The 26361-nt window shown below is 40.6% G+C and overlaps 2 protein-coding genes across 4 annotated transcripts in view; both read left to right on the top strand.

The window, feature by feature from the left end:
• Positions 1-5914, top strand: part of LOC134185668 (uncharacterized) — a 13369-nt gene extending 7455 nt beyond the window's left edge. The window contains exons 4-5 of one of the 3 annotated variants that reach the window (XM_062653513.1): positions 2580-2659; positions 4951-5914. In XM_062653513.1, the coding sequence (XP_062509497.1) occupies positions 2580-2659; positions 4951-5053 (183 nt within the window). In that variant the 3' untranslated portion in view covers positions 5054-5914. Of the gene's footprint in view, positions 1-2579; positions 2660-2734; positions 3679-4950 lie in introns of those variants that run through there. The other 2 variants (XM_062653530.1, XM_062653522.1) reach the window with 2 other exon arrangements.
• Positions 5915-15850: 9936 nt separating this feature from the next.
• LOC134192118 (uncharacterized) lies at positions 15851-16678 on the top strand. The gene is made up of 3 exons (XM_062660846.1): positions 15851-16234; positions 16300-16434; positions 16506-16678. Exons 1-3 carry the CDS (start codon positions 15967-15969, stop codon positions 16676-16678), a joined length of 576 nt encoding a protein of 191 aa, XP_062516830.1. The 5' UTR covers positions 15851-15966.
• Positions 16679-26361: the final 9683 nt, after the last annotated feature.

Raw genomic sequence — 26361 nt, 5'->3', positions numbered from 1 at the left:
TGCATGTATTTGTGCTATTGCTGAAATTTGTGCTGTCACTGATGCCAGACAAACAGTCATCACAAGGCGTGATTTTACACTATGAGTAGAGGCAGCCAGTGTACACAGAATCCCGAAGAGGACCTGATGCAAGCTATGCAGCCAAATACTCAATTTATTCGACTCTTGTTTTAAGGAGAACGAACTTGGCCTGTGTGCACTTTCATGTTGATTAAGCCAGTATTTTGCCATTTTTAGTCACACACACACACACACACACACACACACACACACACACACACACACACACACGTGCATGCGCACACGTGCACACTTTGAACCTTGAGTTCTGCCTTACCCACAATGGGTTTTGGCGTTGCAGACGAAGTGCCGAGAAGAAAATCAAGTTTTAATGATAGGTCAAATGACGTGTCTTGTTGTATAGTATCAATCCATCTATGTCTTGGTCCATGTGCTGGACGTTTCATACCATACAATTTGGTTTGCAACAATAACTTTTGTTGTCGTGTATTATCCATTTGAAGTAAGTGGCCAAGCCATTGCAATCTTTGCCTCTGAATTTGTTGTTTAATTTGGGGTCTCATGAACAGATTTCAAGTTTATGCACGCACGCACATGTACACACACACACACACACACACACACACACACACACACACATGTACACACACACACACACACACACACACACACACACACACACACACACACACGCGTGCACACACACACACACAATGCCTTTTATATAGAGAGATTAGCGATAATAGTCATTGTGTCACATTTTGCTGATTAATTGACCAGGAGGGTCAGACATTGAAAACAGATATTAATATGAAGAGGTGTTGTAGAGGTGTCCTCAGATTCTATCAGAAATGGAAAACGAAATTTTTCAATTGATTTAGTGCACTGGAAATCTTCTGGAGTTACTCCACAAAAGCAATAAGATGTTAGTCCATTTTGTAAATTTGCTATATAGACTGGAAACAGCAATCTTAATCTTAAGTGATTCTTTTCTTCTAATATGAGCAATGTTGATCAATCACAGTTGCTGAGTACAATAGGCATTCTTCTTCTTCATGACAATCATAGTCAATGGCATTTTTTAACTTCAATACCTTCGCCGGACGTTGTTTTTATCGGTTTGGCATTGTTTTGTTGTTTGTTTCTGGACATGATTACTAAAAAATGTGTGAAAGGATTTTGATGAAATTTGACAGGATAATATAGCATTTCAAGAGAGGAACAATTGATTAGTTTTGGAAATTAATTTGAATCAGGATCCTCTTTCAAGGGGACGGCTTCACTTAGAACTTTTGACGAGAAGAATGAGATGACATCCGATTTGCTCCTGCATACCCATGTCATCTTTGTGAAGAGTGAACATGTCATGTTTCGTTGCGGAACTTCTCTTGAATGAGACCACTGCGAAGTACTGTACCATGAATGAAGCGACTCGCAGGGCTTTGATGCATATGTCATGGCTCCTCACATGTGGATGGATTTTAATGAAGTTTGGCAGGATGATAAAAGAACAGTCAATTAGCTTTTGCGAATTATTCAATGTCATTTGTACATGCTAAGGTGAACGCAAAAGCCTTTCAAATAGTTGCTATGGAAACAATTGTTAATGCCATTATGAGGTAACTCAGCTGCCTTGGCGGAGATTTGCACTCTAGGGGTGCTTCCTAGTTGTTGCCTTGTTTGTTTGGAAAAATCAACTGCCATGCATTTGTCATGTTGCCTATGAGTGGCTGAGTTTGTCAGTTAATTAAAAGAGCACATCTGTGATTACACACTGACTATTGCGACAACCATGGAAGTGTGAAACAATGAGGTTTTTACTTGTTTGATTATATCTCAACAAAAGTTCTTAACTAGCTAAAAAATGGAAAACATTGGTGGGGTGAACCTCAGTGAGATCATGCATGAGACACAGTGATTTGTCAAAAGGTTTTGCATAGTAGAAACTCGAGTCTAGATGTAGTTAAACACAATGTGATTTCCACACGTCCACGCAAACCACTTTGTGTATACATTGACGTGATTGCTCACACTACATACTTTAAGCAAAGAAATTTACCTGTTGGAATTTGGCCTCTTCAAATCAAGTTATGTGTATTTTCATTCACAGCCAGATGTGGAGGCGCACTTGGACATTGCAGAGAACATGCACATATAGGGCTAACGTAAATTTCTTTGTAAAGCGACATGTTCTCGTATTTAGTTACGTCTTTGGCTGCAGTTGTCAAGCCATCTCTAGGAGCTCGGGCCTGTTTGCACATTCTTTTATTTGTCCCATGGGAATGACACACAGCAACATGGAGAGCCATACAGCTATTACACTTACACCTGCATTGTGACATCACAGCTATCATGTCTGTGATTCGCTCATAATCAACATCATTTCGGGTCACTTGTACAAACACACACATCTCAACACAGTACAGTAAATATAGGAAGAGTCCGCCAAGAGTGTCACCAAGGCTCGTTCTAAGTAAATAGCTAGCCAGTACTATGCTATGGTATTGATTGTCTAAAAGCATCAACCATGTAATGATCTGATTGGTTGCATGTTTTAGGCATCTTGTCTGGTAATATCAGAGCTGACAACTTTTAGTGAAGATCTTCGGGATCGAATTGCAAATGAAGAAATCTTTTGGTAAGTGTAGCTCTTACTATCCTATCAAAATGTACATACATGTACTCACAAATTTGTTATAACATGATGTTGTAGTTTCATAAATTTAAGTGGTAAGGAGTTGTTCAAAATCATTAAATTCAAGTGGACAAGGACGAAAACATTGAGAAAGTCGTGGTAGAGATAGCTGGTCTTTTTATGGACAGCTGATGTTGTTCTAGCACAAAAACTGAGTACACTGGTGCTGTCATACATGTTTGCAAATCTCTACATACGGGTGACTAGCACGGGACCAATGTATGATATTCCAGCCATAGAAAACAGAGACGTTAGCACAACCCATTTGCTACCGATCAACATTTTATAGAGTGTGCAGAGGCCATAACCCCTAGCGTGCGCTTTGTACAGTACGCTCGTTTAATTGTCAATAATTTTGAACGACCCCTAAATATTTATGCACTTTAGCATAGTTTTACATAGACAAGTTAGCAAATTTTGTTTCATGTATCAAGGTACATAATTAGTAGAACAAAGTTGTGCAATTGTTTTACTTTATTAGGCTGCCAGAGCCTCTCAATGTCCACAACTACTGCAACATTCTCTGCATGCACGGACAACTGAAAGTTATTGTTTTGTAAATTGATGGTCCAATAGTCAGTAGGCTATTGGAGCTTCAGGGGGCGTCGTACAGTTGGCAGTTTATCATTAATCTGTTTAATTAGACTGCTCTCCAGACAGTAGGAAGCAAAACACAGATGATGCAAATTTGAAGTTGCAATATGAAATGGGTGACTTGTTATTTGTTTATGCTAGTGTGACTGCTACGTCATTTTTCTGTGCATGTGTCACAGAGACTTACTTGTCTTCAAAATAAACATTCAAACTTTCTGTCACTTTGTATGTTCATATATTTTTACTAGTAGTGTACGTTTTGGTCTCTGACAGTAGTTTGTCAGTGTATCTGTTTTATTTATCTATCTCTGTCGGGTTTTTGTTGTTGGCGTGTGTGTGTGTGTGTGTGTGTGTGTGTGTGTGTGTGTGTGTGTGTGTGTGTCAGGGCTCTACACAGGGCAAGAAATGGTTTTGTTGCATATGGCGACCAAGTAAAAATATTTAGTCGCCAGCTCCGTACATACACCCTAATGGCCTTGGAGACCCAATACAAACCATAGCACATTCGAATGCCTTGGAATCCCATGCAGAGTAGCTGAGCATAGCTGTGCACTTTATGTTAAACATGCAATTACCGTCTGCCTCCACTATTACCAGAATGGAGTAGAGTAGAGCATATGCGGGATAAATTGATTTTGAGGTAATGTTCACATGGGGACCGTCTTGCACTGGGATTGACGATCTTACCAGGAAGGAACAACATGACAACGAGCCAACAGATGATCAAGCGAGAGGCACAGGGCAATTTGAAAGCTACTGTACTGTACATGTATGATGCAACACAGCAGCGCCTTTTGACGCTTGTGTAACGGTAATTGGGACAACATAGGAATGTAATCACCTGGTGGAAATATGTGAAGTGTTCTCCTAGTTCTGTAAAATAAGTCATCCCCACTGCAGCAGGAAAATAGTAGCAGTAGGATTTTACTTGAGCAGCAAATGCAGCCGAAACGAAGATGGCTTTATTTGCCTTAGAAAGCTAGGAAAACGGCTATGCTAAGAACGGAGACTAGTGGCAGCATTGTCAAATGCATAGCACATGCAGCCATTACCTCACTAGTGTAAATTGATCACAAACTGCCTTGCTAATTGACTACTATAGTTAATTGAGTACATGCTTCAATTATCTTCCAAATCAGTTTCCAGGATACAAGTGACAGATTGAAGTAAGATGTCAGATTTCAGTGAGCAGGTGTCTGTTGCCGTACCCACATGACATATTGCCAGATTTGCACTTCCTAGCTGTTCTGGAAGAACTGGAAAGTCCAGGCCAACTGACGATCAAACAAGAGTAGATTATGTTGCCTCTGGCGACTTAACATGTGTCCAGTTACTTGGCTATCGCTAAAATGGTCACCAATGTGGAGCCCTGTGTGTGTGTGTGTGTGTGTGTGTGTGTGTGTGTGTGTGTGTGTGTGTGTGTATGTGTGTGTGTGTGTGTGTGTGTGTATGTGTGTGTAGCTATCAAGTTCAAGATCATTAAACCATACACTGTAAATCCACAAATTTTTGTATGCATTTTATTTTCGTATTGTTCGTACGGCTCCTAAATGTACTAAATTAAAACGTATACTAAAGTTTTTCTTGGATGACAAACTGTTATTACAAATTGCCACTAAATTGATGTTGATGATGTTCAGTACCACAACACAAGATCCAACTGAACAATACATTGGGTTTACAACAAGAAATGACCAAAATGAAACTCTCTACGTACAGCGTGTCCAGTTTGCAACGTTATGATGTCACTCAACTCAGACTGTTTCTGAAAGTACTCTGACAGACATCTCGCATGGCATCAACAGAAGGTGAACTAGGCAGTTGATGTTTTTGCAGCAGTGACGGTTTGTTCATTTGAATTAGTCCTAATGCGCACCCCAACACTACACTTCGGTTGACGACTCAGCTGCTGTCGTGCAAGGCATGCAACTAGCGTGTGCTAAAATTGTCTGTTAATCCCGTATGAAAATAAGATGCGTACGAAAGATCTTCTGGTAAAATGTATGAAAATAGTTTCGTGCTAGTAAAATGTATGAAAATAGTTGCGTGCGAAAATTTGTGGATTTACGGTATCTGTCTGTCTGTCTATCTGTTGGTTTGGTTGTCTGTCTGTTGCAAGTCTGTTCTTTGTTTGTCTGTTTGCTTGTTTGTCTGTTTTTTGTTTTGTTTTTGTTTTGTCTGTTGCCTCTAGTTTTTATATATTTCAAAACTCAGTAATGTATTGACAAAGACAAAAACAAACAAACATACAAAGAAAATGACAAAAACTAATCCAAGCATGTTGTTCTGTTTGCCTGTCATTTTGTTTATGTGTCTGTTTGTCTATTTGTTGTCTGTCTGCTATCCAAGATGTTTCACTCACAAGGTCAACTTAGTTAGATGGACTAGTAGTAAGTTGGAAAGCAAGTATCTTCTCTGGAAGCAATACATACCAACTGCATAATACATGTACTGAATGAAGAAGCACTAAAGTACTAAACCCTCGGTTGGTAATTTAGGTTATCAGCTGCATATAAGTTAAGTATCTATATCAAGGAAGTCAATTCAAAGCGAGTTGCAGCCCAACTTGAAGGGGCGTGGTTATAAACCTTATGGGGCATAGTTATATTTAACTGTGCAGCTACACATAGGAACTGCAACTGCCAAAGGACTCAAGAAGACTTCTTTGAGGTTTCATTACTTTTTCTGTTAGCTAGGTGGTACGTTACTGTACTAAAAGTGTTTGGTGGTTTATGTTGTTGCTAAATGGCTTGTGAAAGTTTGAGTAGTAGCAACTAGCTAATTTACAAAATGGCATTTAGTAGGTTAATTGATAGATGAGCAGATGTTTGCTCTGTAAGTGTGTTGATTCTGTTGCAGATGACCTGTTCAGCTCTTTAAATAGCTGATATTGCCATCTGACCACGCTCATACACTAACTCCTATACATAAGCTGTAGCCTTGTTGTCAAAATGTGCAAGCGCAGGCAAACTCAGCATAGCGCAAAAGTCTGGAACTCCGAAGCAAAGTAAAGCGTGGCGCAGTGCTGCGCCTGTGCTCTCTAGTGACTTCCCTGTCTAGGGTGGGAAGTAGCACTGCCTCGACAACACAACTTATGTAAAGATGTAAGGTAAGATACTACACGTGCAACCAAGTAACTCTAATATGCGTTCATCTACCTTGAATCTAGTCAGTTAAGAGCCAATGAAGAGCCTGAGAAGGAGGCTGGACACAGTAAATTAACTGGCACATGGGATTATTGACAACCGGTAGCTATTCGATACCACTTGAAAGGATCAAAAGACATCATCACATCGACTGGCACACTAAAGTCCATTCCCGAATAGGAGAATACGCGGGGAAACCCATATCTCCTGAAGCGGACGTCCTAGCGAGTTGATTCCAACATGATTGGAAAGCTCACAAGGAGGAGGTTCCAGATAGTTAATGAATACTGTGATTGGTTCTCATAGTTAGTAATTTTCTGTGTGACACGCACTTGGTCTTGCCCTACTCTTGCATTTACACCAGGTGTCAGATAACTTCAAAGTCACCTTTATAACGCCCACTACAGGTAAGCTGACACGGACATACTTTGATCTATGGATTGATAAGTAAAGCAGCTATAGTTAGCATGCTTATGTCGTTGAAGCATTGGTTGAACCTTTAAACGTAAGTTCATCGCTAAACGTTTCTAGACTGGAAACGTTTATTCCACTAGCAGTAATTAACTACCCCCATTGCTGCTCTTCAATTCTCTATTAACCACATTAACTACGCCCATCACTGCTCTTCAATTCCCACAGTTCCCACGTATTCTCTTATTCAGGAATGGATTTTAATTAACACCAGCAATAACAATGAGTGCATGCCCTGCATTCCTTACAATTTTTGGTCCATCCACAGAGGCATTACTGTAACCCTAGCGCATGTGTGCCTTGGGTTAATAACAATATGGTTACCTTGAATAGTGGCAGATTTCTGTGTAGACATAACTGTTCTCTCTATCATTTATCATGTTTTTGAAAGTTGTATGCAAGATGGCTGGATATGTTAGTTGATGTCCCAAGCAAGGGTTCAGTGAACTTACACTAGGGCCAGACATCATGTTGTTGTCACTACAAAGAGACAAGCTGTGATTCATGAATGGACAATTTCTTTTGATGAGAAGATTGTTGAATTTGCCAAAAGAATCAAGGAAAATATATCCAATTACCTTACCTAGAAGGGCAGGGGCTCTTATTAGAACACTTGATACTGTGTGCCTTTGTATAGTGTGGCTAGGGAATAGGGTAGAAGCCATGGAATTGCCTGGACGATTGCAGACACAAGAAGACATCACTGATAGCCATATTTCCGATTCTGGTTTAGTTTTTTTAAATTTAAGTTTTAAAAATAAATTTTTAGTGATAACTGCTCTTTGCATCAGTTAGAATTGCTGCAAACTTTCATCAGAACAGTAGCTATCAGTGAGGTTTTTTGTCAGTGATCTTCCAGGCAATTTCATGCCTTCTATCCTATTCCTAACCACACAAAACAAAGGCACATGGTACCAAATGTTCTAATAAGAGCCTCTGCCCTTCTAGGTGGGTAATACGGTAGGTTTCTATGTACCAAACTCTAGTAGTATCTCGTGTTCTTTTTCTTTTGCACATGACAAGTCAGATTGTCTCTTTATTATAACTGCTTTACAAACTGTCGAGAGTATCCAGTGACTGCTCGTTTCTTGTTTGGTGCAAAGAGGTGGTATTGACTGACTAGTTTGACTGTACAAGTAGGGCCCAGGCAATTACGTAGACGAATAAAGAAGCACTATAATGCTAATCCTCAACTGCTAGATTACTGGCGTAGCAGGTGTACAAGGATGCACATACCTCATGAGATATAAGGTTGCATGGATGTCACTAGCCACCACATGCCAAGACATGTCTATTTTGCTAAACAGCTTGTGTTGTGTTGTTGACATAGCGACGCTAATCATTTGTGCGTCATTGCAACACTTAGATAATTGACCGCATTCCTTCTTGTGACAATGAGCGTGGTGAGTTGTTAAGTCAGTCTGTCATCAGACAATGATCGTCGTTCCCTAGCGCTTCCACGCCTTGGGTAATGATCATCATCCAAAGTTTCTTCAAACTTGACTCAAACAAGACAGGCTGTATATTTATTTCTATCTCATAGACAGCTGAGTCCTCTTTTTACACATGGTGCAAGAGCAAGCAGCGTTGATAGGAGGTGCAAATGATCACGACTCTATTTACTCACAGATTAATGAGTATTTCCTTGAAATGATTCAATACATGATAAACTGGAATTCGATTGAAGGTTTAGATATTACTATTATTCTAACTATATTATTATGCCTATTTAGTTAAAACATTTTGTACGCAGTACTTTCATTTTTCAACGGTCGATTCTTGCTGAAACCAACAGGTGACATTTTTGCATAGAATAGACTTAGCATGGCAATCAGAAACAAATGTATTGAAGTCAGCAGAAGTCAAAATGGATGCCTGAATCAGTTTGAATGAGTCAAATTCTAGCCATGTTGACATTCTTTTGATTCTGTAATGATTGTAACTCCAATTTGTAACCATTCAGCAAGTGCTGTTTACTGTGACAGTACATGTGGTTGGAACATTTGAACTCCCACTTTAGTTCTCTTGGTTTCCTTCTGTTTCACCGTGTTCTTGACTGTCTACTGCCTTCTTGGTGCTACCTCTTGGTCCTCCCTAGTAATGCTCCCTTGGTACTCTCTCCTGTGCTCTCTAATGTTGATGTTAGTGATGATGTTGTCATTGCGTACATTTGTGATTTTCTCAACAGGTAGTCAGTTCGACTACGCGATCATAGCTCTTTTAGCTATACGTGTGCTATAACTGTATCTGACCAAGAGTGTTAGATGCCTCCTTGCAGGTCAAACCATGCACAGCGGCCATACTTACCTCATGCAACAGATGGCTTCTATTTGTGCTCTTTTTTATATCTGTCATTAGCATAAACACAGTAGGAACTCAGATGATAGTACTGCAGCACATTTTAGCTGTCGTTGTTTATGAGACTTGCACGGGTTTGGGGATGGTGGAAGAACTGTGTTGTCTGTTCCAGTCATGTAGCGCCTCCTGTTCAGAGGATTTTGAGTCACATTCGTGAAGTCCACGACTCATCGTTGCTTTCAGCCGAGTTCATTGATTGTCACCGACTAGTTCAATCTCACAAATGTTTGAAGTGGTTTGCAAAGTTGGGACAACACAAGTCGAAATGCAGAAGTTCCAGTACCGCATCTTCTGGTGATATTGTTACATCAGCAGCACTATGCTGTTCAGGCTTCTCGCATGAAATCAGGATTGTGACACCCTAGTCGAGGGCGAAGCTGTTAGTTATGGCTCTTCTAGTTGTGATTTACCGTCTCTTTCTCCTATGCATGCTAATTCCAGAAGCAAAGAGGAAACAGCGTGGGAGCTTATACGGGACATTGCTTTGGAGGATGTAATCGATATAAATCTAAGGGTGTCAGTCAAAGTGTTGCTCTTGCACTAGTAGATATGTTTTGAGAATGCTGCAACATTGCTCTTAAGAAAGTTCTAGATGAACCTGAAACTATCTGTGGATGGAAGTTATTCATGCTAATTCCAAGAATAATCTTATGCAAGGGGGCTAGAGGAGGTGGAGCTATGATAAGGCATGGCTAATATTTGTATAGAAAGTTTGTTGAATTTCAATGGAATGACCTGTAGGTCTGGGCACATTGTGATACGTCTAAGACTAACAACAAGAAGCATTTAACATCTTGCCATAAGGCTGCTCTTTGATTGGGTAGATGTGGAGAGCTCTCTGAGCTGCAAAGTTAGTAACCAGCCCATGACTAGCACCTACCTCTGAAGACGTTGCAGAAAAGTTGGCAAGAAAGCATCCACAAACAGACTACAATAGTGTGAGAGATCAGTATGCACATTCCTTCAGCTCTATTGAGTTGTCCAGAGGTTCATTTCTAACAGCAGTTCATAGCCTTCCAAGGGGCTCAGGCACAGGACCATCTGGATGGTGGTATGAACACCTGAAGATCTTAGCTGAATGTGAATCAACTGAAGAAGGTCTATTTTCTATTTGCTCAGTGATTGCCAAAGGCAGGATACCTTCCGGTGCATCAACCCTTCTTTCAGCTTCTTGCCTAATTGCTATTTCGAAGTCCAATGGAGATGTAAAGCTCATTGCCATTGGAGAGTCATTGAGGCGATGGACTGTCAAAACTGCCTGTATTCAGAAAAAATCTTTTGCTCAGTTTTTCTCTCCTTTACGACATGGAGTTGCAGTCCAGGGTGGATCAGAACTGCTTGTCCATCACTGACAACTGCTATTGGACTCGCATCCTTACTTGGTAATCGTCAAGACTGACATAAGGAATTTAATTTCCTGGACCGATTCTGCCTTCTTGATGAAACAGCAGCCTTTTCCAAATTTATATGAGCATGTCTTTAGTCTGTATTCACAGAGTAGTCCTCTCATTTCCAACAAGGTTCTTCCAATTTTAACCTATTGTCACAACAAGGAGTTCATCAGGGGACCCTCTGGGCCCGCTCTTTTTTCAATTGCTATTCAGCCAATTCTCGTAAAGGTTCAGAAACTACATTCTGCCACACAATTGCTGGCATATCTAGATGATGTGTTTGTGATTGGTCCTCAGGCAGATGTTCTTTTAGCTCTTAATGCCTTGAAGGAATCAATTTCTGCTATTGGGTTGCATATTTCTATAGAGAAGTGTGAACTGTTTTGTGACACGCTGATTTCTTTGGCCAAGTGGAATATGTCACAGAGATCTGTTTAGATTTTGCAAAATTGGGTAAGACTCTCTGTGATCAACTCTTGTCACTAGAGGATGTGCAGGGTGGATGTTTACTTTTGAGATATTGTCACGTCACACGTATGAATCATCTCATCAGATCTGTGAACCCAGAACATGTACATTCAGTAGTTTAGGCTCATGACAGTTTGACAAAGTCGAGATTTATACGATTAGTTCAGTGCCCTGACCTAACAAACAAACAATGGCTTCAAGCCACTTTGCTCATTAGGCATGGTGGATTCAGCTTGACAAACACCGAGTCGTGATGCTTTCGTAGCAGGTTGGGCACAATCTATCCAAGCAGTTCCTGCTCGGTTCCCGTTCATTGCTAATGACATATCTTTAGTCTGCCAATTTGAAGGAAGAATGGGCATAGCGTTAAAGTCTTCCGTTCCTTAGCAGACATCTTTTGTGACACCAAAAATCTTCAGCGCAAACTCAGATTGGAGCGTACCAAGTATACACTCTCAGCATTTATACAAGGATTGGAATTTAAGAGAGATAGGGCTCGTCTGAGATCTTCGCAAGGGAGGGGTGCATGGGCATGGTTGGATGCTATTCCCACTTCCACGAAGTTTGCACTTAGTTCTTGTGATTGCCGTTTGGCAACACGTGTGAGGTTGGGATGTAGTATGCCACTGTTGTCTCATTTAATTAAGGCAGTGTGAATGTGGTCGAAGGCTTGATGAACATGGTTTTCTGAAACCTTATTACTTGCAAAACAGGAGGTGGCCCTGTTTGGTCACACAATGCCATCACTGGCGTCTGGGCTGATTGTTTAAAAAACCCTTTCAATCTCTCTCATCATGTTGAGTTAAGAAATCGTTATGCTAACAGTAACGACTGACCAGACATTTCATTTTTTGATGCTTGCATTGGAACATCGTATGATCTTGATATTGCACTTGCTCACCCTTGGAATCAAGGCATAATTGAAAGAGCAGCAAAGCAAGATGGGTTTGCAGCACAAGCCAGAGAAGAATTGAAAGAGAAGATGTATAAGGACAAGATGCTAGCAGGAGCACACACAGAAACCATTCCCTTAGTACTGGAACACTTTGGGCTTTGGGCTGGGAAGCTCACAGGTATCTCCATCAACTGTCTGAGAAATCAGTTGACGAATCTGGTAAGAAAAACGGAGGCCAATTCAAGAATTATTGGAGGCGATGCTTATCAGTTGCTCTACAATCATGTAATGTTAAAGTTTTGTCAAAGAAGATTAGTCATCAAGTGAAGAACGTTGACTGTAATAGAGATGCTTATTCACTTCAACTTTGTTCCGTTAACGTGACTTGTGTAACTCGACCCATGGGTTGAGAACTCACTATTTAGCTGTGGTGCCTTTTACTGATATTCACTGTATGGTAGTATGATGTTGAAAATAAATGAAAGACAGACAGACAGACAGACAGACAGACAGACAGACAGACAGACAGACAGAGCCAGCAAGGACAACACTCGCTGAGGAATTTTTTATGGTCTGTAATTTTAATTTAGCCCCGAGACACGCATGCGGTAGGGTTACAGTAGTGACTTCGTGGTTAGACGGACCAAGGGATTGATGGACGGATGGATGGACAGTTGGAATGCGTTGCATGCGCTCATTGTGTCACTGGTGTTAGTTAGCATGCCAGTCGATGTGATCGTATTGCTAGTGTTAATTAGCAGGGCACTTTACATCTGCCAGTCTAGTTGCACATGTCGTTTCTTAATTAATTGCCAGATTGGTCATGACCTGTGGTGTCGAGGCGGTGCTACATTGTGCCATTTAGGTATAATTATGCATGATCATGACTGTACGTATATGATGTCAGCAGTTAGTACTTGACTTATATGCATCCTTGTAACCTAAGCTATCAGTCGAGGGTTTAGCACTTTTGTGCTTCATCATTGCTAAAGGTATCATTCCTGCTCATACAGTGAAACGTTTGTCTGCTTCACGTCTTATAACTCTCCGTAACGGGAATGGAGATGCGAGGCTAACTGCAGTAGCAGAATGTTTATGACACCTTACTGCCAAAGTTATTAGTCTTCAAAGAAGTCTGTCTCTGAATTTTTTCCTGTAACATGGTTGCTCTTGAAGGAGGATCAGAGGTTTAATTCATCATGTCAGTTTGCTGCTGTCGAAGCCTGTCGACGTCAACGTTCCCGTGGCTGCGTTTAGTTGCTGCTGTAGACATGCAGATTTCACAAACAGCAACGACTTTAGCTGTAGTCTTTGAGTTGTTCTCTACACAACAAGAGAAGACAATTGAGATAGGATTGCACTGCGTTCATACCAATCTGGTCTTTTGTGAAGCATTTAAGAACCAAATCAGGTGTTTAGATTGCCGAAGCGGAAAGGGGTCTGGCTACGCGAGACTACCAATGTTTCTGGACATGTTCCTCTTGCCAAGTGATTTAGCCGTATGGTATGACAGTATCTAAGAAGCGGCATGGATGCTTGTACATTATCCAAGTCAACAAGCTGTCTGCAAAGATCATTCCTTTTCTTGCAATAGTGGAACACGCTCATGCAACATATTCCTGTTTCCCCACTGGTGTTCCTAGTATCATAACGGCTTCACTAGAAACAGGGATGGTATATTCAGAAGAGAAGGTGGCTTCTTTGTTGTGTGAGCAGTATATTTCACATAATTGTTTCCTGTATTTCCAGTCTTATTTTGAAAAATTCTGGTTGAAGAGTGGAAAAAGCATCAAGAACATGTTTTGCTGGTCTAGCTAGGAAAACATCATAAGACAAGCTAGCACTTCATTGCTTGGAAAATTTGCTTTGCAAATCAACCAGGGTTTGTTGTATGCCTAAAGAAAACAGAACTGGTCCTAGAGGATCTTCCTGATGGATGCCTTCTTGAGATGACAAAATACCCGGAACATTGTTCTGTAGGAAGATCAGAGGACCAAACCCAGAATATATTTGCTTGACATGACTTGTCACGATAGGAAAGGTTCTGTCACTTGTTGTAGCAAATGGGATTGAATTTAAGGCATTCTTAGCACCAGTCTTCAGAACAATCCAGTCACTGTTAGAAGCTGGATATGATGTAAGAGAAGATTTCCTCCCTCTGTTGCAACTCCATGCTGGAGAGGAGAAAAGAAATTCAAAAATTCACTTTTCATCTGTGTGCAAATACATGTTGCAGTAATTCTCCTGAAAACTTCTCCAATAGCTATTGGTCAAGAATTTTATAAAGATTTGGGCAAAGCAATCAGTCGTGCTGAGGACAGCAATCTGGCAATTAAATCAGGGACTGATTCATTGGCAATGCAAGAAAAGCAAAATGCAACTGTTCAGCAGAAACTGTGTCAGAAACAAGAACTTTTTAAGTGTTCATATTGCCATCCTGATGGGCTACACCCTTGAACCTCTTGGTGATTTCTTGATGCATTTAAACATGTTTTGTTTTGACAAATTGATATGCATAGCAGTTGGAGGAGATGGCATGTCTGGAATGTCAAACATCCGGATAGGATGCTTCTCAGCAAGCTTTTGAGCTGTATCTGGAGTAGCTGGAGCTAATCCTGAGCTTGTAAGGACATGAGCAGCTCTTGAAAGTTCACCACATCTAACCAAACTTAGAACAGCTATCTTGACATGATCTCTCGAATTACCTTTAGCATTCCGTTTCTTCACATCTTTTTTACCAATAGACAGCAAGTCCTTCCATTGGAAGGTATGTAACTGCTTATGCATGGATTGCATGATCGATAGTTTCTTGGTGGAATCATTTCTAGGATCTCTTCAGTTGATAAAGACTGGATGTACTCCCACTTCAGTTTTCCCCTGAAGGAGAAGTAGAAGCAGAAGACCTAGAAGTTTGTGGTACATATCTAAAGGTTCAAACGAGAGAAACAAATCTGGGATGTCGTTATAGCATTTTGTGAGATTGTCTGATATGACAAAGAACTTGCTGAATCTGGCCTTTGAAGGCACAGGAAACAACTGGACAACTTTCAAAGTCAAACTTATGCTCAGGCATAACCAAACATTGTTCAAAACAGACAAATGAAACCGAAGACCACATTCAAGAACCAGGCATGTTCAAGCCACATCTTGAGTCTGTCTGTCTGTATGTCTGTTTGTCTCTGTCTGTTTGTCTCAATACTTATATTTTCTATTTAAATCAAACATTTACATCATGAGCAACTTAAAAGAAACATTCACAGCAACACTAATACAGAAAGGCCATTACGATCCTGAATCATTCAAAATACACTTGGTACACTACGTTTCGACGATCTAATTTTGCTGTCTGTCTGTCTCTCTGTCTGTCTTATTTCATTATTGAACACAAAAGCAAAATTTTACAAGAACACTATAGGTAAAAACTGCTAAGCTAAATGTCCATCTACTGAGACATACAGATCGAATACTACTAAAACTCTAATGAATGATGTTCTGAATGTCTGTCTGTCTGTCTGTCTGTCTGTCAATACATATATTTTCAACATTATACACCATCTAAGCAAAGCAACTAAATACTACCCAAGCCAATAGGGCTGGTTCTACCTACGACTATTTATGTTTATGTGGCTGTCTCTTGAAACGATCTTTATTTTTCTGTCAGTCACGCTAGCATTTGATCGTTGTAGACACACAGAAAACCCAGATCTCCAGTATGTCTTGAAGGTCTGTCTGTCTGTCTGTCTGTCTGTCTGTCTGTCTGTCTGTCTGTCTGTCTGTCTGTCTGTCTGTCTGTTTGTCTGTCTGTTTGTTTTCTATATATAAGTATTCTATAAACAAAGTACTGTGACAGTGAGCTGTAAATTGATTGTAAATCTGATATGTATTTGGTAGTATTTTAGTTTTTCATTGTTTGCTATATTATCCAATATGACAGTTTTAGTAGATTTTATTATTGTTGGTGTTATTATGTGTAGGAGTGTTCTTCGTTGTTTTACCCAATTCCAATCTGCTGCCTCTTTGCAAGCGTGTGGATGTCAAGCTATTGCATGTCTTGCTATGTCAGATCAAAACAGAGCTATGCTACTAGAGCATGGTAACGCTGGTGTCTTACTACTATCCGCTTTGAATATGCATCGAGATGACATCACTGTGCAGGAAAATGCATGCAAAGCTATCAGTTATGTTGTACGATCTGGTAAGATGACATCGTTACAGATATTGTGATAGTGTCATGTATGGATTCTTGAAATGCTGGGGCAGATGAATGTTATCAGCTAGAGGTAGTTCAAAACACTGAACTCATGTCATGGTTGCTGACAACATTGTCTATGCACAATAATGATGAAGAGGTTGTTGAACAATGTTTTTGGGCATTACGAACACTTGCATCTACAGGTAAGCAGATGTGTTCTATGCTGTTATTGATATGATTTATTATGACTGTGAGTGCTGCCATCTCTTTTTAGAGGAAGCACAGAGACTTCTTGTGAACTTTAGTTGGGACCCTCCAATTTATGAGTTGGCTGTAAAGGCTCTTGACAACGAAAGTTTTTGCTCAGAAGAAGGAGTGTTGTCTTCTGCATGTGGTCTGCTTGAGGCATTGTGTTCTAGTGGTAAGTGCACGTTGGTCATTCGTTAACTAATTGAATCAAAAGATTTGAGATTTTAGTTTCCATTTGGTGTTTTATTCATATCGCGTACCAGTGCAATGATAAACTAGAAGCCATCTACAATGGGATTGCACAACCTACATACCATCTGTAATTATAGTATTTCCTTCTGAGTTTAAATTGTAGTAATGACCTTGAGTGCCCATTTTCAAACTTGTCCAAGACTTTGGCAAGATGTTTATATTCTGATAGTCCATGTTGATATGTTAAACTGAACACCTTTGGAAACATTACAACCTTGCTTTGCTGTGCCACATGGGTCGTAATTAGACCCACTGTGTTTAGTAGGAAGCAAGCGTTATGGGTGAAGGCTGTCTTTGCAAGGTTGCAGTAGTAGCTAGCGGAAGAAAAGCTGAACTGTTTGCAAGTCTCAAGAAGAGTGTTTTTGACTCGACCAGCTCACTCCCTAAAGCAATATTGGAAATGGCTAAAAAAGGTATAATACCAAACTAGTAAAGCAATCAGGCATAATATGTTGCTGCACAACTCGGGTTGAAGTTCTCAGCCAAGAACTTGGCCTTGGCAAGTTCTTGCAAGGACGTCTTGCCCAAGATCTAGACAAGAATTTCCAAGACTTGATAATTTCATACGGATATCAACTGAGAACTTGATGGCCGTATAAATTATCAAGTCCTTAAATATTAATTTGTAGATATCCGTATGAAATTAACAAGTCTTGGAAATTCTTGTCTAGATCTTGGGCAGGTCCTTGCAAGAACTTCCCAAGGCCAAGTTCTTGGATAAGAACTTCAACATGGGAAGGTTCAACTGACGTGAGGTTATACCATCATATATGGAGTCAAACTGTATTATCATTGAGTGACAGGGTGCTCTTGTTTTATTTGAATTTTTGATACAAAATACTCTCCCACATAGCCAACCTGGGAAGATGGCAATTTAAGTCTCTGACAGTTGCCACTGCCCTCTGTGTGGGAAGCACCAGTTGCTTCAACACGTCTTGAACAATTGCCAAAAGCTTTGAGAGACATGTTACACATGGTGTCTTGATTCAACACTGAACCAAGTGTACCAGTTCATTAATCATCATCTGCCAGAGTATTGGAAAATGGAAGTGATCTTCCTGACCATAACTACTGATTCATCTTCCTTAGCACAAACATCACTCCGCCCAGACATGATTTTGTGGTCTTCAAACAGGAAAATAAATTTATTTATAGCTGACTGTCTGTTTCAAGGAGAGCTGTTTTGCCTTTAGCTTTCGCAAAAAATTGAAATCAAAGATCTTATGTCACTGTCAGTCAAATGGTTGGGAGAATAGCCTTTTGACTCTGCTAGTAGGTTCAAGAGGCCTCATTGACAGCCATAGCGTGAAAGCCTGATGAAGTTGACCGGAGTAAAACATCATTAAGTCCAGCTACTGTTCCCCTGTATGTGCAGACTTATCCTAATTAGTTCACTTGTGATTTCAATTGGTGTACGAGAGACTCTGACAGTTTCAGATCTATTTGGGCAACATTCTGTAGTTTAGACTAGTTTTATCTAGTTTCTAACCCGAAGCGTGCATGAGCTAGGGTTGCAATAGTGTGTTAGTAGGCGGACAGCCAATTGGAATGCAGCACATGTCGTCATTGTTATTGCTGGTGTTAATTAGCGTGCCAGGTTATGTGATGATGTCTTTGCATGCTTTCAAGAGGTATCGAATGTTGACAATCCCATGTGCCATTCAACATTTTCAGTCCCCCTCTTCTCACACCCTATGTTAATTAGCAGTGCACTGTACACCTGGCAGTCTAGTCACACATGTCGTTTCTTGCATTTGAAGTAGCTGTTCTATGTTGTTATCGGTCAAAATCAGTCATAGCAGCTGAGGGTTTAGGACTTTAGTGCTTCTTCATTTATCTTAATTTTGTAGTCATTAAAGGAGCACTGTCCAGATTACGTGCATGCTCAAAGACACGCTCTTCTAGTGGCGAGATAGACGGGAACTGGAGGCTGTGAGTCAAGAAATAGAGTGCTGTGTGTTTTGCTAGGCTGTTCACTATACAGAATGTGAATGTGTACATATGCGAATTGTACCAGTACTCTAGCTAGTGCCTAGACGTAGTCATCACGTAGTTTACGTCTGCCGTGGTTGTTGCCTATGTGCTATGGACGTGTGAAGATTGATCTACAGTCAATGTGGGAGCATTCTTTTTAACTGTACAGCTTCTGCGTAGAAACATTGTCACGGCCCTTGCAGTCCTGCTTTCACTTGTGTGCCATTGCGGAATACGATATTTCCACCGTTTCTGTTCTGATTGCAATCTGAAGTGCACGAACAAACACCTTTGTGAACACTTACTTTCTGAATGACATTTTGACACATTTTCATGTGCAGGATCAGTAAAATAGGCTGTCTCTGGTGATCGCTTTTTTTTGCACGACCCAAACTCGCGTTATGTTACGAGTTCAAAAATTCTGTGCGGTAAGAATGTAGAGTTTGTGGTAAGGTATCACATCCTACTAGCGTTGTTGTGCTAAATTTCTGATTTCGAGATTTTAATTGCGTGTATACATTTTTTCAATCCGGAATTCGAGGCACCAGCGCGCAAAACATCTGGATAGTGCTTCTTTAATCTTACTCTCTGTTTGCTCTCACTGTAGACTTATGAAAATCACAATAACTCTCGTATTTTTGGTGTGTATGGGGCGATATTGGTGTGTATCATTCAGAATTGCAAGAACTTGGATTTTTTCCAATACAACAGTCAGTTTTGTAAAGCAGACCACCGTACATGCAAGGATAAGAATTCCGCATATCAACGTTTTTAATATATTACAGCTTATTGTTATTGTATGGTTATGTGCTAAATTGTCACGAAAGCAGATACTGCCAATGTCAATACTGTAATGCACTCCAACATTCTTGCTGCATCGAGTTTCTGCCAATTACTGAGTTTAGTTACTTTACCATGCTAAAAGGGTCAAAATCACTTGGTTAGGATGTTTGTTTGTTATTTTGGAGCAGTATGCATACTCCACTGTGTTCCTCATAATTTTTTGATGCAAATGAAGCTATTCGGAATAGCAGCGCCTACTAGTAGTAAGTTGTTTCTAAACAAGCACAGGTACTTCATTATAAACATCTGGATCCAAAGTGGAAGCAAACAGAAAGTTCTGCGCACATGTGCTAGGGTTACAGTAATGCGTCTGTGGACGGATGGACGGGTGTGATGTCATCATTACACTATGGATGTGACATGATCATATCACTGGTATGATGTGATCAGTTGGTCTACTCTCTGTTCACTCTCAATTCAGATTTTTTGTTTTTAACTCCCGTATTCTTTCTGTTTGAGGCAATATTTGTATCATTCAAGAGCGCATAATTAGCAGTTTAGTTCTGCTCATTGTTTCTTGCGTGCACTTTTCAAAACTATGAATGTGTCTGAATGTACCTAAACTATACTTTGGCTAAGTTTAGCGCTGGTCTGATGCCATTCAAGCATGTTTTGGCTGTATTCATTAGCGATTGCTCTTTTTCCTGCAGGAGACACCGCCTACTAGACCCGGTCATGTATTTGCAAAAATCAGCACTATAGCAAAGAAGAAATGGACTAATACACTCGCAATACAATTTGACATATCCAACTACTTTGTCTTGTGACTTTGGGTTGGGTCTGCACAACAATAATGACTTCACAAGCAAAAAGCGTTACCAAGGGCATGGCCTACATATGGAATGGAATGCACAGCAGCCTAGGGTTTAGCACTTTAGTGCTTCTTCATTCTAGTCTGTAGTTGTTTGTTACTGACTGTCAGTCCAGTGTGCCATAGTCTGTGTAGGGAGGGTTTGCAGCCAAACCCATGCTCATTGAAAAGAAACAATAAATGTTCGTATATGGACCTGTAGATCAGTTAGTATGGTTGATGATTTACAAACCTAGGCATGCAGGTTCAATTCCCGATGGTGGCTGCAGCTTAGTGTTCTTAGGCAAGCATCTTAAAGGAGAACTCCCACGATTTTCAAATTGGGGTCAGATACAAGTCCCTTCCATAAACAGACGATTCAAAGGGACTTATGTTTTGTACGTGACATCTTCAGGGCAGGAGAAACTTCAAAAGAAAGGGGCATGTTGGGTAAGTGACGTTGATGACGTCATTGGCACAAAGCCACGCGCATGCCATTGGGTTAGATACAGTTGCGGACGGATTCGAAGGCATATTCGTTGTTCCTTTATGTCTGGTGTTCAACCTTACAGTTTCAAGCCAGAGTGCGGACCTACAGAGCGTGACGTCAACACAGTTGAAGACATTGATGGCCACGACGACAGACAGATCACCGGTGAAGATCTGTCTGATGAGAACGAAAATCGAGTTGGAACACTGCTTGGTGCAGCTGCAACAGGTGTTCTGTAGTGCCTAGCATAGCTGAGTGCTTATGCTGCCATGAAGTAACCGAACTAGGGTGGAAGCTTCAGGATCTGACCTGTATTACACAACATGAGAACTTTCTTGCTGTGTGTCTCAATGAAGACGTTCTTCGAACAGCTGTAGTCTTAATGACCGATTGGCGACGGGATCTCATCAGAGAGCCACTAACTTCCAGGCCAGTAGCACCTAGACGAACTTGGACTGGCTTGCCTATGAAATACTTAATCCTTACAATTTTCACGCAGGCTGCTACAACTAACTGTGAACAGGCAGTTTTCTTGCTGGGTGCACAAGAGGTAGTCTCACATAGCCTGACCTTTACCCCGCCTTCATGCCGCAAGGGGAGAATAGTCTGGTGAGGTTCCTTTGATCTTGCCATGTTGTTGCATCACCAAATTCCAGTGAACTAAAGACCCTATGAATGTTATAAAGAGGCAAGATAATATTACTGCTTCTCATGCCTAGTGGCCGCATGCTAGGTGTCTACAGGAACAGGATGTAATCATCGATGCTATCTTCGACTCTAAGCAAGCCACGAATAACGTTTCATAGCCTCATCGTTGAACAGCAGTCGCAGGGTGAGTCCTTGTTGCAGAATGTCGTCGAAATGGTGTGTGTGCATGCCCTTTGCAGTCATTGATTTTCGTTTTGCAATGCCTGTGGTGACGAGCACGTATGTATTCGACTAGTAAGTTGGCTAGTCCAGTGAGAAGTTATACGCAAGGCTGTATGGCGACGTACTAGTAGTGCTCTGCATGTTTCTTGCAGCGAGGCAATATCATGCAGTGCACAGTCACTGTTAGTTGTTGCGTTAATTGGACGTGTTTCTGGTGAACTCTTGACAACTACGTGCATTTCTTGAAAATATAGGGACGCTTTTCTTTATTCTTATCTGCCTCTTCTTTTGCTGCTTTAAAGGGTTGGTTTAGGCGACTGAAATACATTGACATGGATTCCTCTGTTATGTCAGATGTAGTGCTGACTGCATGTACATTGCATCCTGGAAGAAGACAACTTGGAGTACTTCATAGAGGACATTGAAGAAGATGGTAGGCAAATACATGGTGCAGACAATCATGCAAGAGTTTGAATTGACACTACTAAAGGAAAACGAAAGAGACAGAGGCAATAGCAGATGAACTCTGGGCCAACATGTAGAGGCCAATACACTCTGTACCCTGCTGTGACACAGGCAACTAGCTAGCATAAAACTCAAACTTACTATCTCTTAGTCTGTCTATCATGTGTGTGTGTGTGTGTGTGCGTGTGCGTGTGTGTGTGTGTGTGTGTGTGTGTGTGTGTGTGTGTGTGTGTGTGTGTGTGTGTGTGTGTGTGTGTGTGTGTATAATCAAGGACAGAGTTTGACAACAAAGCATCACGATGCTTTATGCGAAGTGGTGTATAACACACTGCTTACAGATGATTCTCGTTGTTGTCGGGAGGCTAGATGTAACAGCAGCAACCAAACAAGACCAGGAGACGTTTACCATCCTGATTTCAAGCGCTTTTTATCTGCATACTTTTGACTTATCGGTACAAAATTCTTTACAACCGTCTTTTCTCACTCAAGCAGCAAGTTATCCAAGTGCAGCATCTCAAGCAGGAGAGATGGAGAAGGACGAACGACATCACTTCAATGTGTCCAGCACAGGCAGCATTTTTATCTGCTTGTAATTGAGACCCCAGGTCTTTGGAAACTTTCAAGTGCTCGAGATTATAGCACATAGGGCTTCTCTTAAACATAATGTTTCAATTAGCCAATCTGTTAGTCATTTTCATCAGCAACTTTCTACTAGACTGTGGTGCAGCAATGCTAAAATGATACTAGCGAGATGTAGTATAGATGGTACGGTTAGGCTCTCCTGGGACTTGTAATAAATAGAAATTATATATATATATACACACACACACACACACACACACACACACACACACACATATATATATATATATACATATATATATATATATATATATATATATATATATATATATATATATATAAAGGAAAGTAGTCCCATGGGTGCAGCCATTTTGAATTTTTGTTTTGTAATTGCTCACAAACCACTGTTCCTTTCTGCTTCTCCTTTAGCACATGACCTTCTCTACTTTTGAAGAGCAACTGGTGCTCTTTGCGGTAGCCGGTGCCCTGTACTTTGCTTTGTGCTGGCGTTTTTTTTGAATTGTGACGTCACAAAAAGTTTGTTCTCTATGTGCTTGCAAACCACTGCACTTCTTCGCTTCTCCTTTAGCATGCGGCCTTTTCTCACTTTGGAATAGCAACTGGTGACATTTTCGGTACTCTGTGTTGTATACTTATGTGTTGCTGGCGTTCATTTGTAGTTCTTGATGTCATCCTATGGCTACTCATTGTTGCGTCACGTATTGTGACATCGCACATTTATTGTGGCGTCACAAACGCTCTGCTCTACACATAGATATCGCTTCAGAGTGACATACTCATGGAATGGCAGGGATGCACTTGCATACTTCCACGTTTGACACACCGAGAGTTTGTGTATCTGCCAAATAACTGAATTTTATGATGCCCGAAGTCTAGGTATACACGGGAATTTGTGTCAATTAATTAATTTGCCCTGGCAAAGAACGGGTACTTAGTTAGTATATATATATAAGGACATGAGCAGTGTGAGAGACAGAGCAAGGCTTAATACATTCTCTTCTGCTTATGCTGGAGCATGGTTGAGGGCAGTCCCAAACCAAAATCTTGGCCTATTCATGCTCAACATGAGTTCATTATTGCCATCAGGACTTGGCTTGGCATTCCTCTGTTTCCGGATTCTCCTGACTCGCTCAGATGTGTTTGTGGCAGTATCATCGACCCTATCATCGACCCTCATGGAGGCCATTTGCTGGGTTGTGGTTACGATTCAGCTCTTAACAGACATCATAATGCTTTATGTGACATGTTTTATTTGATAGACAACAAAGCAGCCAGGAGAAAACAGACATGTTCTAGTAACTCTAAGGCTTGTCGTGGTGACATTTTTCATCCAGACTTTGGCAAGTCTTCAGATTGAGAACTATTGCAGCCAACACTACGACCTATAATGGCATCGATTTACAGCAAGCGAATTGGGGTTTGGTTTTGGTTGGGGATGGTGCTTGTTTGTTGGGGTGGATGTAATAGTTGTATATATATATATATATATATATATATATATATATATATATATATATATATATATTAGTGACACCCATATATTTGTATATAATACAGATAACACAGATAACACATATCCGCCCTAAGGACGGAAGCACAAAGAGTCTAAGTTGCAATATCGCAATAATTAGGTAGATAGTCAACAATCACGAGGTCCAATCTGTCACTAATCATTCTTGAGTTATACTGCCACAAGCGAACAGATAACTGTTCATGAAATTGCCTGGAAGCTTGGCTCAGAGACAAGCCAGATGATAGAAGAGACTTCTTTACGATTGATCTCAACACCTTGAGACTATGTGCAGCCCACACTCTGTATGATTCCACCACAAGAGGGTAGAACAAACAGCCATAACTTGAAACGTTAGCATGATGGTGTTCATCTTTGTCCACTTCCCCAGCCTCAGCAGCAGCACCGCCAGCTTTTATAGCAGCATTAATAAGGTGAGAGGGAGTGAACGAATTCCTCACGGAAATGTCAAAATAAGCAGCCTTGCCTAGGGAAAAGTCGGGATGGATATATATATATATATATATATATATATATATATATATATACTAGCTCTCACCCGCCATATGGGTGGTAGGAATTGCACTAGCACCTAGATAGTAGCTACCTAAGGGAAGAAAACGTAAATTAACGTTTGCCAGTCGTCCATTATTTGGCACGAGGAGCAGCCCCTATCTCACAATCTCACTGTAGGGCGGGTCCATGGACATGTTACTCTAGAGACAAAATCTACACACACACACACACACACACACACACACACACACACACACACACACACACACACACACTATATATATATATTTTTAGCATACAGGGAAGTCCCAACTTAAAACATTATCTACTTCTGCAAGCATATATATATATATATATATATATATATATATATATATATATATATACCGTAAAACTAGAAAATTGTGCAGTACATTATATCGTGCGTTTGTGCAGTCAAACTGACATTGCACAAATTGCATCCGGACAACATAAACTTGTTGCGCATACATAATTCTTTAGCACCTGTTACCGAACAGCATTTTGTTTCTTCCATGTCGATCGGCGATTTCTTTCAGCGTATTACGCCAAAGACAAGGGCATATTTGTCCCTGTTCCGTTTAATGCAGAGGAAGAGGCCAATGATGTCATTGGAGATGAAGATAACGGCCTACTAGCTACGGCCAAACGAAGAAAGACGGCAAGCCGGCACACGTACAGTGAGGAAGTGAGGGCAGCTATTGGAAAGTATACAGCCCACCACAGGCCTGCTGCAGCAGTCAGACACTTCACTAGGCAACTGCGCTGGAACGTGTCTGAGTCGACAGTCTGCAAGTTCCATGATTTGTACAAGGTGGAACTGCAACACCATGAGTGTACATGGCTGCCAGTCGCACGATTTAAAACCGCACAATAGAGTTGAAGAAGTGATTTTGGACAAAATCGCACAATATTATGTACGCACGATTTTCTGGTTTTACGGTATATATATTACCATATATATATATATACACTAATATATATATATATACACTTTATGATGTCTTGGATTTGTCTTGGGCAAGGGTCTGTAGCACCCCCAGCAGTCCTTTCATGCCTTCCTTTTTGTCATCATGCATCTTCTTCATCACTTCAAGATACTGATTTTCTTGTTCATTCTTGTGTTTGTGTATCTTCTCGATCATTTGGACAATTTCACTTTTCCTATTTTTGCTACTGGATTTGCTTCTTTTTTTTCCATAGCATCTATAGACGTCTTTGCCTTCTTTGGAGAGCTCCCTTTGTAGTAGTCTGTTGAAGATTCTCTCTGACTGTCATCTTCTTTGTTCTCATTGGCCATGTCATCAAAATCAGTCACATCCTCAATTAGGCTTGTGTTCCAAGTTGCAGCAACTTCAACTGGTTCTACACTTGGTCTCCTTCCCAAAAGATCAGACAGCTCCTCATAAAACTCGCATTGACGCCTGCCATTTCTCATAGCCCCAAACAAAGATGCATCATATTGCTTAATTAAGCTTAATTAATTAATTAATAGAAATTGGTGTCACAATACCACTTTTCTTGTTGTGGTCTTTGATTCGCTTGTATGC

The sequence above is a fragment of the Corticium candelabrum genome, chromosome 1 (genome assembly GCF_963422355.1).
Source record: "Corticium candelabrum chromosome 1, ooCorCand1.1, whole genome shotgun sequence".
NCBI lineage: Eukaryota > Metazoa > Porifera > Homoscleromorpha > Homosclerophorida > Plakinidae > Corticium > Corticium candelabrum.
This window is presented reverse-complemented; position numbering and strand designations above follow the sequence as displayed.

What these genes read in the sequence shown, in the direction of transcription:
- LOC134192118 (XM_062660846.1), top strand. Translation starts at nt 15,967, where the DNA reads ATGACAGTTTTAGTAGATTTTATTATTGTTGGTGTTATTATGTGTAGG. An exon ending in CAGTTATGTTGTACGATCTG is followed by an intron (nt 16,235 to 16,299) that starts GTAAGATGACAT and finishes ATGCTGGGGCAG; the next exon opens with ATGAATGTTATCAGCTAGAG. An exon ending in ACGAACACTTGCATCTACAG is followed by an intron (nt 16,435 to 16,505) that starts GTAAGCAGATGT and finishes ATCTCTTTTTAG; the next exon opens with AGGAAGCACAGAGACTTCTT.